The 16,577-nt window shown below is 54.3% G+C and overlaps 1 protein-coding gene across 2 annotated transcripts; it reads left to right on the plus strand.

Moving 5' to 3' along the window:
* Positions 1–137: 137 nt before the first annotated feature.
* On the plus strand, positions 138–14,708 carry MMAB (metabolism of cobalamin associated B). 2 transcript variants are annotated; one of them, XM_059139920.1, is made up of 9 exons: positions 138–307; positions 1,428–1,489; positions 4,801–4,894; positions 6,685–6,742; positions 8,727–8,799; positions 9,025–9,122; positions 9,434–9,498; positions 10,873–10,932; positions 12,311–14,708. In XM_059139920.1, exons 1-9 carry the CDS (start codon positions 192–194, stop codon positions 12,408–12,410), a joined length of 726 nt encoding a protein of 241 aa, XP_058995903.1. In that variant the 5' UTR covers positions 138–191; the 3' UTR covers positions 12,411–14,708. The 2 variants fall into 2 exon arrangements, with proteins under 2 accessions (XP_058995903.1, XP_058995904.1); XM_059139921.1 differs by lacking the exons at positions 8,727–8,799; positions 9,434–9,498.
* The last annotated feature ends 1,869 nt before the right edge of the window (positions 14,709–16,577 follow it).

Here is a 16,577-nt window from a genome sequence, read left to right on the forward strand (position 1 = left end):
TCCGTCCTGGCGTTCCCCGCCCCTTCAGTAAACCAATGGAAAACAAGCCCCTGGGAGTGTCCCGCCCTGAGTCGACAGCCGCGGACCAATGGAAAATGGCGGCTGACGGTGGTGCGGCCTGAGGTAGGTGGAGTCACCCCAGACCTGGACGGGAGCCTGGCGGGGTCAGCCCCTGACGAGCTGCCTGGCGCATGGCTGTGTGGGGCTTAGGGGGCCGCCTGGGCCTGCTCGGGGGTGTCGGCGCCGGTAGACTACTATGTCCCCGTTTCCAGAGCCACCGCCCCCAGGGCGTGAAAGACGGGGACGGGTGAGTGCCTGCTGGGCTGGCAGCTCGGCTACCTGCTGTGAATGGTGGTCGCTGTGGTGACGTCACACCGCTATGAGATCGCCGCCGCAGCCGGTGACGTCCTCTCTTAGGCCTAAGCGGTCACGTGGCCACGCGGGCACCGTAGAAGCCAGAGACCGAGATTTCTTTGCACAGGGCCAAAGGCAGCCCAGCTCTCAGGCGTCCAGGCAGGGCCTATCCCACAGGGGGGCCAGGAGGGCCATCGTGCCAGGCCTTGCAGTCACGTGGGGCCTCAGTTCAGATTTTGACCTATGTCCGCGGCGGTTTCTCCTTTAAGACACAGAGATACACCGACTCGCTCTGAAGATGGCTGTCATCATAGACCTTTAAATTTGCAGCTCATCGCTGGACCTCAGAACCTGAAGCGTACCATGCATTAATAATGGATCGATATAGTTCATAGATCCAGTAACGGAATGTTTTGAACAACATTCCAAGTTTCAGTGTTGAAGCCTGTATTAAAGGCTTTATGTGGCAATTTGAAAATGCCAGAATTTGACTCTGTTTTAGCAATTATTCATTTTTGAGTGTACCTGAAGCTTCACAGAATGTTAGTGGCCCAGATGGCTTTCTCCCAGAAGCCAGCACTTGCGGAATAGAAAAGAGTTTGGATGGGTGGAAGTAAGAGTTCGGGGGAAGTAAGGTAGTCTTGGGCATGAATCCCAGCCTTATGTGTTCCTGGGTGACCTGGGAAGGCAAGGCCTTCAGTTTTCTGAGTTTTCTCCACGTGAAATGAAGGGTGTAGGTAGCTACTACCTTTGGGGCTGTGGAAAGATTCCCCGGATGATTCCAGGAGATAATGCCAGGAATCCAACACAATGGAGAGACTATGGAAAGTGATCAGTAAACTCCGTGAATATTTATTGAGCATGAGCTACTCTGCAGTTATGGATATGGGCAAGACACAGAACCCACCCACAAAGGGTAGAACTAGGAAGAAAGAGGGGAATGGTGTCAGCAAAGGAGGGTTAAATGCTGCCTTTGAGGCTACAAGCAGCAAGATGAGACCCGCTGAGGGTGGTGTCACACTGGGTAAGCCATTCCCACTCATTCAACTGTCTTGATGTCTATTTCTCCTCAGGCCTCAGTCTTCCTTGAAGACACCCAAGATCCCCAAGATATACACCAAAACAGGAGACAAAGGTAGGAGCAAGTGAAACATGCAACAACAACAACAAAAAAGTCAGCTTCATCTTAAAGTTTTGTTGGGGCGCCTGGATAGCTCAGTCATTAAGCGTCTGCCTTCAGCTCAGGTCGTGGTCCCAGGGTCCTGGGATTGAGCCCTGTAATAGGCTCCCTGCTCAAAAGGAAGCCTGCTTCTCCCTCTCCCACTCCCCCTGCTTCATTTCCCTCTCTCGCTGTGTCTCTCTCTGTCAAATAAATAAAATCTTAAAAAAAAAGTTTTGCCTAATTGTTCCCAGTCCTTAAAAATTATGTAATGGATCTCAATAAATATTAATGTTCTGTGAAATGAAGGATGCCTAAGATCTATATAAAATATATATATATTATATATATATATATATATAAAATATATATATATTTTAAAGATTTATTTGAGAGAGAGAGAGAACACATGCACGAGTGGGAGGGAGGGGTAGAGGGAGATGGAGAGAGAATCTGAAGCAGACTCTCTGCCCTGAGCACAAAGCCCAGTGCTGGGCTCAGTTGTACAACCCTGGGATCATGACCTGAGCCAGGTGCTTAACTGATAGAGCCACCCAAGCGCCCTACATGCCTAAGATAATGCCTAAGATATATAAGTGATAAAAGCCAGTTGCAGAACAATCCAAGTAATTGAAATCCACTTGGATAAAACTGTGTTGTGTGTGTATGTATGTATGTGTTCAGATAGGCATGGAATAGTCTGAAAGCTTACACCTGGGAGAGGGATTGAGTTTTGAGAGGGAACGAACAGAAGGGTTTTCATCGTTTGTGGTACATACTTCTATCCTGTTATTGTTTGTAATGAGCGGATATTACTTTGATTATTTAAACAATACCAGAACAGGACGCTTGGGTGGCTCAGTTGGTCAAGCGTCTGCCTTCGGCTCAGGTCATGATCCCAGAGTCCTGGGATCGAGTCCCGAATCGGGCTCCCTGCTCATCGGGCAGCCTGTTCTTCTGCCTGCTGCTCCCCTCTCTCTGTGACAAATAAAATCTTTTTTAAAAAAATAAAATAAACAGTGGCACCTGGGTGGCTCAGTGAGTTAAAGCCTCTGCCTTCGGCTCAGGTCATGATCTCAGTGTCCTGGGATTGAGTCCCACATCGGGCTCTCTGCTCAGCAGGGAGCCTGCTTCCCTCTGTCTCTCCCTGCCTGTCTCTCTGTCTACTTGGGATCTCTGTCAAATAAATAAATAAAATCTTTGGGGGCGCCTGGGTGGCTAGTTAAAGCCTCTGCCTTCGGCTCAGGTCATGATCTCAGGGTCCTGGGATCAAGCCCCACATCGGGCTCTCTGCTCAGCAGGGAGCCTGCTTCCTCCTCTCTCTCTGCCTGCCTCTCTGCCTACTTGTGATCTGTCAGATAAATAAATAAAAATCTTAAAAATAAATAAATAAACAAATAAAATCTTTGGAAAAAAAAAAACAATACGGGAATGTAACATACAGAAAAAACGTGAGATGTGGAAGAACATGTCAGTCTGACACGTTTTCTAAAGTTTAAAACTGTGCAGATTAGGGCGCCTGGGTGGCTCAGTGGGTTAAGCCGCTGCCTTCAGCTCAGGTCATGGTCTCAGGGTCCGGGGATCGAGTCCCGCATCGGGCTCTCTGCTCGGCAGGGAGCCTGCTTCCTCCTCTCTCTCTCTGCCTGCCTCTCTGCCTACTTGTGATCTCTCTCTGTCAAATAAATAAATAAAATCTTAAAAAAAAAAAAAAAAAACTGTGCAGATTACTAGTGTATGTGTATTGTGGTGGGTCTATACTTATATAGTAAAAGTGTGAACATGTACAGGAGACACTTAATGCCACTGAACTGTACTCTTAGAAATGGTTAAAACAGTAAGTTTTGTTTTACGTATATGTTATCACAATTTTTAAAAAAAAGGGAAAGAAAATGTGCCCAGAGACAACAAGCAGAAGGTAGTGTTGATGCCCTCCAGCAGAGACCCTGAAGGACAATGTGGTCCAGTCAAGCTGGGTCATTTAGCTCCTTGCATAGCACACTGTGGGCTCAGTGAGAAGATACTGGAAAGACCTCATTGTAGGACCGGGCTTAGGGTAGGTGATTGGAGGAGAGTTCCAGGAAGTGGGGCTTTCGCTCTGGATTGGATGCTGTAGGGAGCAAGGCTAATTTTATAGTTGGGTTTCTTAAATCACTCTGAGCTAGAAGGTAGGAGAGAAAAAGAGAAGCTACAGCTATAATAGAGAAACAGCAGTCCCTCGCCTTGACCAGAAAATGGGGATGTTTGGTCATGGTTACAGTTTGGGCAGTGTTCTGGGCTCAGACATGATTAGGGAGGCTCTCGTTTGGACCTCGGTAAGATGGTGTTCATTGAACTCGTCCAAGTTCCAGCAGGAGAGCCTGCTGTGAGCGCCAGGCCTGCTCCTGACTTCAGGGAGCAAGTATGCTCTTTCTCTGTGGTTAGGGGAGAACAGGGGCAAATTGTGACCTAGGCAGAGATACAGAGGACTTCGATTTTATATGAAGTATAATTAGGATGTATACATAATATGTCAATCTGTGTCTCATTTCTTTAGCAGGATGGTTTGTCCATGATTTAGGGGGCTTAAAAGTGTATCAGGAAAGAAGTGAGGGTAGGGTTTACCCTTAGGAGTAGCAATAGAAACGGGGTCTGTGGGGGCTTCAGGGATCTGATCCTATTCTAGTTCTCGATGTGGTTGCTGATCACGGGTATATTCAGGCAGTGGCGATTCTTCAACACGTACACTTCATTCTTTTTAAAATTTTATGTATTTGAGAGAAAGAGAGAGCCGGGGGAGGGGCAGAGGGAGAGAGAGAATTTCAAGCAGACTCCCTGCTGAGCGGGAAGCTCAACACAGGGCTCAATGCCAGAACCCCGGGATCATGACCTTAACCAAAGGCAGACTTAACCTTAACTGACTGTGCCCCCAGATATCCCCAGCTTGTACTCTTATGGTTTGAGCACTTTTCAGTGTATATGTTATACTTCAGGTGGAAAAAATTTTTTTAAAGATTTTATTTATTTATTTATTTGACAGAGAGAGAGATCACAAGTAGGCAGCGAGGCGGGCAGAGAGAGAGGGGGAAACAGGCTCCATACTGAGCAAGAGCCTGATGCGGGGCTCGATCCCAGGACCCTGAGATCATGACCTGAGCTAAAGGCAGAGGCTTAAACCACTGAGCCACCCAGGTGCCCCCCCTTCTTTTTTAAAAAAAGATTTTATCTACTTACTGGAAAATTTCTTTAAAAGGAGTATATCAAGAAAATTTTTAAAATCTTGACTTGAGTGGCTAAACATTTTTTCACAGGGTTTTCTAGCACCTTCACTGGAGAAAGGAGATCGAAAGATGACCAAGTGTTTGAAGCCGTGGGAACGACGGACGAATTAAGTTCAGCTATTGGGTAAGGCCAACGGGATTGACCTTGAGGTTGATTTTGAACTGGCGTCAGTCTGCCTAATTCACGTGAAGCTCCCAAGAGTGCTGGCTGGTCTGTCAGGCTGCCAGCCCTCAAGGAACCCGCCTCGGCCTGGTGGCGCAGGGCCTGTGTTCTGGTCCCTGAGGCTCCTGGGCTCCTTTCCCTCTGCACTGCCTGCCCCTGTCTGAAGCTGTCTCGCCTCACCCCACCCCCAGCTCCCCCACTCTTCAGGCGAGTACGAGGTGAGGTGCTCATGACAGATAACGGCAGATGCAGACGGTTGGCCAGCAGAGCAGAGAAGGCAGATGCTTTGGTCTTGTGCGAGGGCGGCAGGGAGAGGCAGACACCAGATGATGTGGGCCGAGGGGTAGGATGGTGAGGTGCGCATCAGCGGTTTGAGTCAAGCAACTCAGCAAACCATCAGCCCCCAGTCCATGCGGGCAGGAGACCGGGGATGCCTCAGCGGTGGCTCTGCAGCATGTGAACGAGCATCTCCATGTGCCAGGCATGCCCAGCAGAGTGCCTCAGCCCCCGTGCTCCATGGAGCCCATGCTCCCAGAGCCCAGTTCTGGGGCTGGGAAGCAGACAGACACTAGAGGGACATCTGCAGGCAGTGGGGGCCTGATGCCACAAAGCTCCAAGGAGGGGCCAACGCCTGGCCTGTGTCGCAGGGACATTAGCCCCTGCTTTGTGCCAGGAGGCTAGTGCTGTGCCCAGGGCAGATGGTGTCCAGCCTACAGAGCTGTCCCACACTAGATGACAAATGACACATTTGTCTATTTAGTTCTCACTGTGAGATGGGCTACCGAGGCGCCCTGGGGGTTCTTCATTGGCCCTTTGGAGGCCGTTCACTCTTGTCTTCGCTGGTGTGCCCAGGATGTGGCCTGCATCACGTGGTAACACTGTCAGCCCCAGTCCCCTCATTCTTCAGCTTCTGGGTGGGTCCAGCCAACGGGAGGCACCAGCAGATGGGACATTAGTGGAGGCAGATGTGGGAGCATTTCTGCTCCTGCTCCCCAGTGACTCTCGCCCAGCCAGCTGCACATTGGGGTTCCAGCTCTCCTGGGGTGGTGACACCTTTGACCCTCCCTTACCCCTTCATGCCCCTGTTTTTCCTCATCTTTGCCAGCCAGTGTCAGTTTCCAGAACTGTTCCCATACTCTATTCATAGTCCCTTTGCCAGCCTTTCCTCCAGGAATCCTGCAAAGACACCACTGACTTTTCCCTGCCGGGATTCTGCCTGGTGCAGAGAGAGGGTGCAGAGTTTGGAGGGAAACAGGAGCTGGGGTCCTGGATGCTTGGTTTCCCCGTCCCACCTGCCTTCCCAGGGAACTCCTACTCAGCCTTCAGAGTCCCACCTCTAGCACTGCTTCCTCTAGGAAGCCCTCCCTGAACCCCAGCCAAGGCCAGGTTCACAGGACTCCGGCCCTTTCCTCCAGAGCGCTGACCTCAGTTCACATGCAGTCATCTCCCTGTCCTGCTGAACAGAGCCTGTGTCCCATGCGCTCATACAGACCTGCCTGGACTGGGCCAGAGCTGGCATGGAAAATGGAAGCATTGACTGGTTGAGTAATGGGTATGAGAAAGGCATTTTGAGCAACACACACCTGCTAACCGAGTGAAAGGTTCTGACATTCTTCTTGTCAGCAAGAAAATTACCCCATGTGTTTGAGCAGTATTAGCTGGGTGACCCATCCCAGCAAACTAGCTGCCTCATGTAAGGCAGGGCCCAGGCACGTTCTGTTAGAAGCAGATTCTTTTCTTTTTCCTCATAGGTTTGCTTTGGAATTCATCACTGAGAAAGGCCACCCATTTGCTGAAGAGCTTCAGAAAGTAAGTAATACCGTCTCACCCCGCACTGGGCTATTACCCGTGCGGCCAGGCGGCCGTGACCGCACTTGCCATGTGACCATCTCTTCCTCTCTCTGCCACCTGGGGCTAATTGCTCTTTCACTGGGAGCCTTAGTTTCTCCACCTGCTAAACAGGGACACACACCATCCTCCCTCCCAGGCAGGTGGTGAGGCTAGTACTCGGGGGCAAGTGTCACGTGCAGTGGACTTGACCCAGGGCAATTCTGCCCCATCCCAGAAGACACTCAGCAACATCTATTGTTATTTTCGGTGGTTACAAGTGGAGGGGGGGGCGCTCCTGGCATCCAGGCGGCAGAGACCAGGGACGCAGGTAACATCCCACAGTTCATGGGACACCCCCACACCAGAGAGTGCTCCAGGCCCGGACATCAGCAGCCTCTGGGCTGGAGAAAGCCAGGAAGGCCAGTAAGCTCTCCACCTTCGGACTTTGTGGCTGTTAGTATTTGTGTTGTCCAACTTAGGAAGCATAGAGGCCCTGGCCCCCAGACAGGCCTTCGGCAGTGGGAGGGACACACCCCCCACCCTCGAACATGCAAGACAAGGTTACAGTCTACAGGGTGAGCAGAGACTAGAAACTGCTCCTTGCAGGTCATCCCTAAGCCCACTGTAGTCCTCCAGGCCAGGCCAGAGCCCACTTAGGCTCCTGGGAACAGACGGAGGGTAGTGAGGGGGCTGCAGAAGGATGGGAGACTTTAATTGCTGGAACATTCTATGAACAAGGCCCCTCTGTGCACTGGAGGATAGTCTGTAGCCTCACAATGGAGAAATGGTCATATCCCCATATCCCCTGTGATCATTTCTAGATGTGCTTATCTCTGAGCAGAGTTTGCAGAGGGAAAAGTCTGGGAAGGTGGGCCATTGACATGATGAGCTGACCTGTGCTTGAGGCCCTTGTCCTCTGGATCACAGCATCAACATCACTTCCTCTGGGGCCTGGGCTCCCACCTGGCCCCTCGCGGGCACCACCAAGGTGGTGAGGTGGTATGATCCACCTGTCTCCTCACTGGCCAGGGCCCCCTGAGGGTGCAGCCTGTGACTTTTTACCCAGGAGCACTGCCTGGGCCTTGCCCTCCTCACAAAAGCACTTGAGCTGGAGGTCATTGTCCATGTTGCATGGGGATGCCGGTTGGGAATCAACTAGAGCTGGGGTCCTAGTCCCAAACCAGTGCCAGCTCCCTCCAGTCCTAGGGGCCAAGCCCCGGGGTAATATCGTTACCGTGCCTCCCCCTGGAAGCCCCAGAGACACCAGACTCACTCAAGTAACTCACCCAAGTGGCAGCCCAAGGAGGGTTCTGGTCCACTGCTGGGTGGGCGGCCTCTGCTCTCCTCTATCATGTCCTGCTCCTGGCAAGCTGTCACCGTGACTGTGTTCACAGAGGCCGCAGGCCCCCACCCACCCGACAGCCCCCCATGCAGCTTGAGTGGACTCTGGCTAGGCACGGGGTCCAAGATGGTGTTGCAGGTGTCCTTGGCACGGGTGCCTGTGGCTTGTTGTCATGCAGGGGCTGACCACGTTCTCCCAGATGCTCGTCCTTTGTGGTTTCGAAAGCACTGTCATGTTTGGTGTCTTGGCCCAGCTGTCCTACAGTGGAAAACCAAAGCTGTCAGTTTAGAGAAAAGGGAAAAACCTCGAGGGGCCTAGGCATGAGGGAGGTGAAGATGGGTTGAGAAGATACTTGTCACTGGGCCGTCACTGGGTGCTTGTCACTCCTCATTGGTGTGACCTGGGTATCCCCGAGGGACCCAGGGCCCTGCTCAGCAGAGTTGGCGTGCATAGGTTTCAGGCCAGCCTTGTTAATTCATCAGCCTCCAAATGCCGGCTAGCTAAGGGATCAGAGCGTCCCCGCCAGGCCCGCCCAGGGAGCACCTCTGCATGCAGAGCCCGTCATCTCTGCTTGGCCTGCTGCAAGTGGATCTTCATTCTCACCCTATGTTGCTTCCCCAGATCCAGTGCTTGCTGCAGGATGTCGGCTCTGCTCTGGCCACGCCGCACTCCTCAGCCAGGGAGGCTCACTTAAGTAATGTCTCTGTGCTCGGAGGGCCTGAGGTGGTGTGGGGGGGACTCTGTCCTGGGTGTCCCCTGGGTCCCCTGGCAGCCTGGCCCCTAGACCCCGAGAAGGAAGGACCTCCCGAGCCCATGGGAGGGGTTTGCAGAACACCTGGGCAGAAGGGACGCAGGGGTGGTTTCCTTGGTCTGGCGGGCCGTGGATGTCATGGCCGTGTCTTTCTGCTTCACCCCTCAGGACATGCCACATTCGAGGCAGGGTGCATCCTGGAGCTGGAGCAGTGGATCGACAAGTACTCCAGCCAGCTGCCCCCACTCACAGCCTTCATCCTGCCGGTAGGCACTGCGGGGTCTCACCCAGGGGGTGGCTGCCAGCCGGGCGTGTTCCTGGAGACACACAGACATTGACTGAGTCCTCTCTTTAATTTTTGCCGGTAACAGAAGCTGCCCGCCAGCCTCTCGAGTCCCCTCCAGACCCTCACAGGTCTCTCCCCCACCCCTGCAGGGCCCCTGGAAGCAGAACACTGCCCACTGGGGTACAAGGCCCTATGTATCTGCCAGCCCATCTGGCTGCTGTGGGCACACCTGCCCCCCACACCGGCTTCCCCCCTCCTCCACCCCTGCCAACACACACTTTCTCCTTGCAGTCGGGAGGCAAGAGCAGCTCTGTGCTGCACTTCTGCCGGGCTGTGTGCCGCCGAGCAGAGAGACGGTAAGGGGGCCAAGGGAGAGGACGGGGCAGGTCCCAGGGCGGTTGGCTCCGTGCCTTGCAGCCGGCAGTGGACAGACCTTCGTCTGCCATTTTTGCCATACCAGGTGACCACCAGCCAGACCAAGTGTCTGTTTTCAGGGGATGTCACACCATGAGCAGGGCTGTGAGGGACGTGCCATGGGCACAGGGATGCCTTGTGAGGCAGGAGTTGAAGGCTTGGGGGGGGTGGGGAGGGGCAGTGTGTGGGGCGAGGAGATAATCGGGGCAGAGGTGACCCTGTGTGGAATGGACACAAAGGAAGCTGAGTGTCAGGGTCCAGGGCGAGAACATGCAGGGCATGGTGAGACCAGAGGCCACGGGGCCTCATCGGTGCAGAGGGGTCTGCCTCTGTCCTGAGAGCCCCAAGGAGCCATGGATGATGGGTTTTAGGCCGTGGGGTAACATGAAGGGACCCTGCCGGCTGCTGGGTAGAAAAGGGCCCAGAGGAATCCCCGTGGCTCTGGGGGGCTTAAGGGGGTAGCTCGCCACAGACCCACCAGCCACTGTGCCAACACCTCTGACGTGGAGTCAGGTGGGGGGGGTCCCCCAAGAGCTCCCAACAGCCTTTTCAGAGAAACTTTAAAAGAGCTCACAGCAAAGCCTCCATGGACACGGAGAGCAGCTGCCAGCCAGCTTTCCAGAGAAGTGGAAGGAAAGCCCCACTTGGGGAGTCGGCAGGGCTGTGCTAGGCACTTCCTGTTCCTTATTTCATTGATGCCATGTGATAACCTTGGCAGAGAGGCGTTCGCAGCCCCCAGCATATGGGAGTCAGGGAACTGGAGCTCAGAGAGGTGACGTCCTGGCCAGGGCAGTGAGCCAATTGCTCCTGAGCTGAGCTCTGTCCACAGCCTCCCATCATAAAACTTTCCTTACTCACGGAAGGTTCTTGGGGCCAAGCAGTTGGCCAGAGTGATCTCGGGTAACAGAGCTCCCAGGTAACAGAGTTCCGGCCTCAAAAGAACAAATCAATTATTTGTACAAAACTAGCCACCTCGGCAATGCTCCTAAGAGCAAAACATTGGAGAAACCCAAAGGCCCAGCAATGGGCCCCCTACAGAGGATGGGTCCTCGGTACACAGGACAAGGAGGTAGAGATGTGCCTAAGGGATGGAAAAGCCACTTGGGCAGGGGCCACAGATGGAGAGCCTCAGGTTGGGGGGAGCACCTCCCCGCAAGGGTTCTGCGGCAGAGGGGACGTGCAGGAGGGGCCTAGCAAGGGCAGATGGCAGTCCGCTGTCTGGTACGTCTGCATCCGGACCGGCAAGGAACAGCTGGTGTGGGACCCAGCCCCGGGACCCCAGAGTGCACGTGACGTGGTGTTTCCTTTCCTTCCAGTGTGGTGCCCCTTGTCCAGATGGGTGAGACGGACGCTAACGTGGCCAAGTTCTTAAACAGGTACTCAGATGGAATTCGGGGCATCCCAGGCCTCCCTCTGAAAAACTAGGCCCACTGTGGCAAGTGACAATAAGGCCAGGGGCCCCACATGCTCCTTCATTCCTTTCATACCCACGGAGGGTCTGCGACGTGCTGGGTGCTGGGCCAGCCTCAGGGATGCTGCTGAGAACAAGGCAGGCACCGTCCCTGGGGAAGTGACGATTTCACTGGGAGAAGCTCTTAAAAAACTGGCAGCACAAAACATAAAAACAAAGGGACAGTGTGTAGCAAGGGGCCTACTTTCAGGTTTGAGGGACCAGGGAGCTCAGGCTGGGATCTCTCAGCCCCTCCCTGCAAGGCCCCGGGGCCATGTGAACTGAGAAGAGACAGCACAGCCATCCGAGCCCAGGACCCCCCCCGCGCAGGACTCGGTGAGCTGGGCTGGCTCTGGGGAGGCTCCACCAGATTCTGTTAAAGCCTTGGCTCATGCGGTTGGGGGCCCAGGGGCAGGCTGACAACTCAGGGGCCCCTGGGAGCTGTCCTGGGTGTCCAGAAAGTGACTTCACAGCCAGGGTCTGACCCCTTGCTGTGGTCACTCTTCCCACTGGGCTATGATCTGAGCAGCTCCATTCTTCCTGGGAGGTGGGTGGGCCTGAAGGGAATGAGGAAGTTTCCATTCCTCATCATGGTAGTGATCTTTGGCGAACATTATAGTCCAGAGTGTGTGGGCCGAGCCCGTTCATTCCCTCAGCAAGGAAAGCGGCACTGAGCACGTGAGATAAAAGTATGTCACTACCCTCCAGGAAGGGGGGACCCCCAGAGTAGAATCTGGTCCCAACCCCCACCCCCAGAGAGACAGTCAGGCATTGGCAGGGCGGGGGGGCGCGATCCCAGTGGGAGCATGGGTCTGGGAAGGTTCCAGCAGGACCTGGCACGGAGCTGGCCTCAGAGTAGGATTGGGGCGGGAGAGGAGGAGGAGGGTGGGGGTCAGTGCTCAACATGGGAACAAGGAAAAGTGGGGGAACCACTGAGAGGTAGGCGGCTTCCTGAACTCACTGTGGCCATCCTAAGGGCAGGCTGGGCCTCTCCAGTTTGGGGTGTCCCAGTCCCAGCTGCTGGCAGGTGCAGAAACCAGCCATCAGGTGCATCAGCCCTATGGAGGTTGCAGGTGTGGAAGTAGCAGCCTCGTCCAGCAGCACACGCCTCAGCCCTGTCACCCGAGTCACAGAAGGGGGCCTGGAGGGCCATCCATCAAGGCCGAGTTGGCTGCGTACCCCTGTCCTGCCCAGTGTTCCTAGGGCATGATTTATATTTCCTCCTTGAAGGCTAATATGGGAAGGATCCGGTTAGCATTGATCTCTCATTTCAAATCATCCCATTGACTTCTCTGCCCCTCCAGACTCAGCGACTATCTCTTCACGTTAGCCAGATATGCAGCTATGAAAGAGGGGAATCAGGAAAAAATATACAAGAAAAATGACCCGTCGGACCAAGCCTGAGGCACGTGGAAATAACTCAAAGTGGGGAGATTTGCAGACCTCTCTTGCAGGCGAAGGGTGTGTCCTTCCTGTCCTGATTCCTGAAGATCCTGGCCGGGGTAGGGCTGCATGAGCCTCCTGCCCGCTCCCCTGGCCTCTCCCGGGTCACAGAGAACGTGGGAGTGAATGAATGGAGTATTGCCGAAAGTCAGGTCAAGTGACTGCTGCAAGGAAGAGCCACGTAGAAAAAAATAAAAGTGGGACAAGCTGGAGCCATGTGCGTGTGTGTGCCCGCTGCACGCCCAGGGCCGTGGGGATTTGGAATGGAACCAGAGGCCCTTGGAAATGGACTTGAGGTTTAGCTTGGCCATGCAGACTGTAAATGTCACGTTTCTAAAGGGGAAGGCAGAGGGGATTTGGCAGTTTGGTAGCCTCTGAGCCACCATCCCTGCCCGTGTGGGGGGAGGGGAGTTGGGGGGACAGGTCAGACCCATGAGGGGTGTGCACAGCAGGAGGGAAGCCCAGAGACCAACCACCCTCCTGGAGGAGATCCTGCCTTCCTTGGTGGGGGAGCGCTGAGGGACGAGGGGCAGAGACCTTGGTGAGAGGGAACAGCACTGCTCAGAGGAGGATTTCTTTCTTTGCTGGTCTCAGCCTCTGAGATCCGTGCCATGGCTGTACTTTATTTCTCTTGTCACCCCGCAACTGCACCCCCTGCCCCCACACGAAACAACTCTGCCAGTGCCAGCTGTGTCCTTGGGAAGGGGATACTTATGCAGGGCAAGGAGGTGGCCCCGAGAACGTGAAGACAGCACACTGCTAATGGCAGGAAATGACTCCGGAAGGGCAGGCTCTTGCGAACCTGTCAGGGCCGAGCCGCCTGGTCCGGCAGCAATCACTCACTCACTGAGCAGCCCCAGCTCAGTGCCAGCCACCAGCCCGGCTCAGGGAGCCTGGTCACACTGGTTCCTGGCCAGCGGCTCCGCGACTGCAGAGACCATCAGTCACGTGTGGACTTCGGCTCTCATTGCCACCACCATGTGCCTGCTAGTTTTGCCAAAGGAACAGGGACAGTGCATCCTTCTGGGTTGGTCCTTGGGTTCCCAGCAGGACACGCTGACCCTCTTTAGCCAAGACGGCGTGGCCGAGGCCCCAGCGAGCGTGGGTGAGGGCGAGGGCTCCCCAGTGGCTAGCAACAGGCCTGGTACACCGCGGGTGCTTAGTACTGGGGGGCAGAGCTGAACGCCTCGAAGGCAACAGCATGTCAGGAGGGGCTCGGTGCTCAGGCTGGGGTGGCAGGACCTCGCAGGGACAGGGACCCACTCTCCTCACTCAGTTTTGCCTGCCCCTTCAGATCCTGCTGGAAGGAGCAGGACATAGTTACCGAAACGACAACCTCACGCCCCTAGCCATGGTCAGACACCCTGCAAAGAACAAGAGAAGCTCTGTGAGTCAATACAGCATCGAGGGAGTCTTTGAAACAAAACAGTCGGCCTATTGCTGGATCCCGGGCCCCAGCAGCCCTTGCCAGGCCATCACAGGCCTGACTTTCTCCCTCCAGGTCCCCAGGCACTGTCTCAGCCTCCTCCTGGTGTTGGCCTACAGACATTCCCCCAGACATGGCCTGGGTGCAGGGCCCATTAGGCAGCTCGGGGGGGGGGGGGGGGCCTCCCGCGTTGCCAGCCTGGGAAAAACAGCAGGCCAGCTCCGCAGGCCCAGAGGACGGACTGGAGGGGAACGTTAGCTCCTCTGCGGTGCCTTGCGGAGCCCAAAGCAAAAGGTAGCCTGCGCACCCCTCCATGCACTCCTCAAAATAGCCTCCCGTATCTGGAGCCTGGCGGGGAAACGTGAACATAAAACTTCGCCATCAACACACACGACTACATGACTAGGCACAAAGCCCTTGCGGCCTGAAGGTTTGCACGTGGCTGGGAAAGCTTCCAAGATCTAGCCCCTTCGCACCTGAGGCAGGCTCTGGCAAGAAAACAGTGGGCTGCTTTTACTTAAAATTATGAGGCCTCGGGGCGCCTGGCTGGCTCAGTCGGAGAAGTGTACAATTGTGGGGTCGTAAGTTCGAGCCCCATGTTGGGCAGAGGGAGTACTTAAATATAAAAATTAAGGGCGCCTGGGTGGCTCGGTTGGTTGAGGGACTGCCTTCGGCTCAGGTCATGATCCCGGACTTCCAGGATCCAGTCCCGCATTGGGCTCCCAGCAGCTTGGGGAGTCGGCTTCTCCCTCTGACCTTCTCCTCTCTCATGCTCTCTCTCACTCATTCTCTCTCAAATAAATAAATAAAATCTTAAAATAATTAAAATTAAAAATATGTGAGTCCTTGTTGATCATAGGTCTTTTGCATAACTTAGATTTTAAAAAATAACATGTGAAAATTGTATTTATCCTGACTTCTGGGGTATGGGCGCTCCGGTATGCTGGCTCACCTGCCTTCCCCTGCCCTGCCAGGCTCTCGGGGCAGGGACACATTTAGTTCCCCTGCTGGTGGTTGGATAGTGAGAGAATCCACACACTAACCAGCACCCGGGAGGGGTTTTACCGCTGGCCAGGCCCCGATCCAGGGGTCCCATAGTCCGCATGCTCATTCAAACTTCACAGCGACCCCAAAATGGGCACTTTCTGCAGGGGAGAAGACTGAGGCTAGAGGGAAGCCCCTTCCTTGTCTCCGGGAGTCAGTCCGGAAGTCAGCACCAAGTGCCGGCCCAGGATGGGGCCTTGCAACTGCCCCCCGACCAGCACCCCTTGACAGCCGTTTTAATCACGACCTGGGCCGCCAAGAACAATGTCAGATGCTAATAGATTCTCCTGTCTCATTTCTCAACCTAGTTTCCCTTAACTGATATCTCCTGGCTATTGTTAATGTGCGTTTCTCACCGAGTAATTTTCTCAGCCTGAACTTGTAACACATCCCAATGACAAACGTCCTGGTTCCGAATCCCCCGTCAGCTGCAATGTCACCCTCGCCTCCTCCCCCATGACACCTTCCTCCGACAGCCCATCCAGTTTTATGATCGCTCTGTCCCAGTTATCACTACTGAACCTTTAAGAATCCAGACGCACTTCGAGTTTAATTGAATAAAATTCCTTGTATAATAAATTCCGCATGAATGCTACATAAATCAGCACCTGGAAGGATTTGTGGCTAATCCCTCTCTTCCCTCGCCCGGGCTTGGGAGTCTCCCTGGCAATACTGGACCCAAGCTATCCCGGTCTTGCTTACTGAGGGGACTCACCTTTGCAAGCCCGATTGGGCGTGCTATCCTCCTTCTCCCGGAGTCCCTCATGGAAGGCTATGCTTGAGCCCAAGCAGAGGCAGGGGACAGGCAAGCTGAGGACATCTGAGGCCTTGGGGATGTTCCTTGTGTTCTCTCCCACTCCACAGAATCAGACATTTCCAACAGAGGCCACGTGCACACTCTCTGAGGACAGACACGCACAGGACGTGGACAGTTTGAGGCAGACCACAGAAGCCCCAGGGATGTATCGCTTCTTTAAAATAACCAGTGGAGGGGCGCCTGGGTGGCTCAGTGGGTTAAAGCCTGTGCCTTTGGGTTCAGGTCATGATCCCAGGGTCCTGGGATTGAGGCCTGCATCAGGCTCTCTGCTCTGATGGGAGCCTGCTTCCTCCTCTCTCTCTGCCTGCCTCTCTGCCTACTTGTGATCTCTGTCAAATAAATAAAATCTTAAATAAAATAAAATAAAATAACCAGTGCAGGGGCCCCCAGGTGGCTCTGTGGGTTAAGCGTCTGCCTTTAGCTTGGATTATGATCCCAGGCTCCAGGGATCAAGTCTCGCATCAGGCTCTCTGCTCAGTGGGGAGTCTGCTTCTCCCTCTCCCTCTACCTGCTATTCCCCCCTGCTTGTTCATGCTCTGTCAAATAAATAAATAAAAATCTTTAAAAAATAAAATAAATAAAATAACCAGCACAGCCCACTCTTGATGAGCCAATCTGACTCTCAGACTGCCTGCCCCTGGAGTCCGCAGACCTCCGGCCTCGCAGGGCAGGCTGGGGAGGCCAGGTCTCTGGTGCTTGAGATCATGGAGGGCAGTGAACAGTTAGACACGGAGCTGGGCATCAGCCTAGGCAGACTTGGGTTCAAGACCAGCTGTGAAACTTCCTAACTTCATGATTCTGGGTGGCTCACTCCATCTTTCTCAAACCCACTTCTTCATCT

This window comes from Mustela lutreola, chromosome 11, assembly GCF_030435805.1.
Source record: "Mustela lutreola isolate mMusLut2 chromosome 11, mMusLut2.pri, whole genome shotgun sequence".
Lineage (NCBI taxonomy): Eukaryota > Metazoa > Chordata > Mammalia > Carnivora > Mustelidae > Mustela > Mustela lutreola.

What these genes read in the sequence shown, in the direction of transcription:
- MMAB (XM_059139920.1), top strand. Translation starts at nt 192, where the DNA reads ATGGCTGTGTGGGGCTTAGGGGGCCGCCTGGGCCTGCTCGGGGGTGTC. An exon ending in GAATTAAGTTCAGCTATTGG is followed by an intron (nt 4,895 to 6,684) that starts GTAAGGCCAACG and finishes TTTTCCTCATAG; the next exon opens with GTTTGCTTTGGAATTCATCA. An exon ending in TTGCTGAAGAGCTTCAGAAA is followed by an intron (nt 6,743 to 8,726) that starts GTAAGTAATACC and finishes TTGCTTCCCCAG; the next exon opens with ATCCAGTGCTTGCTGCAGGA.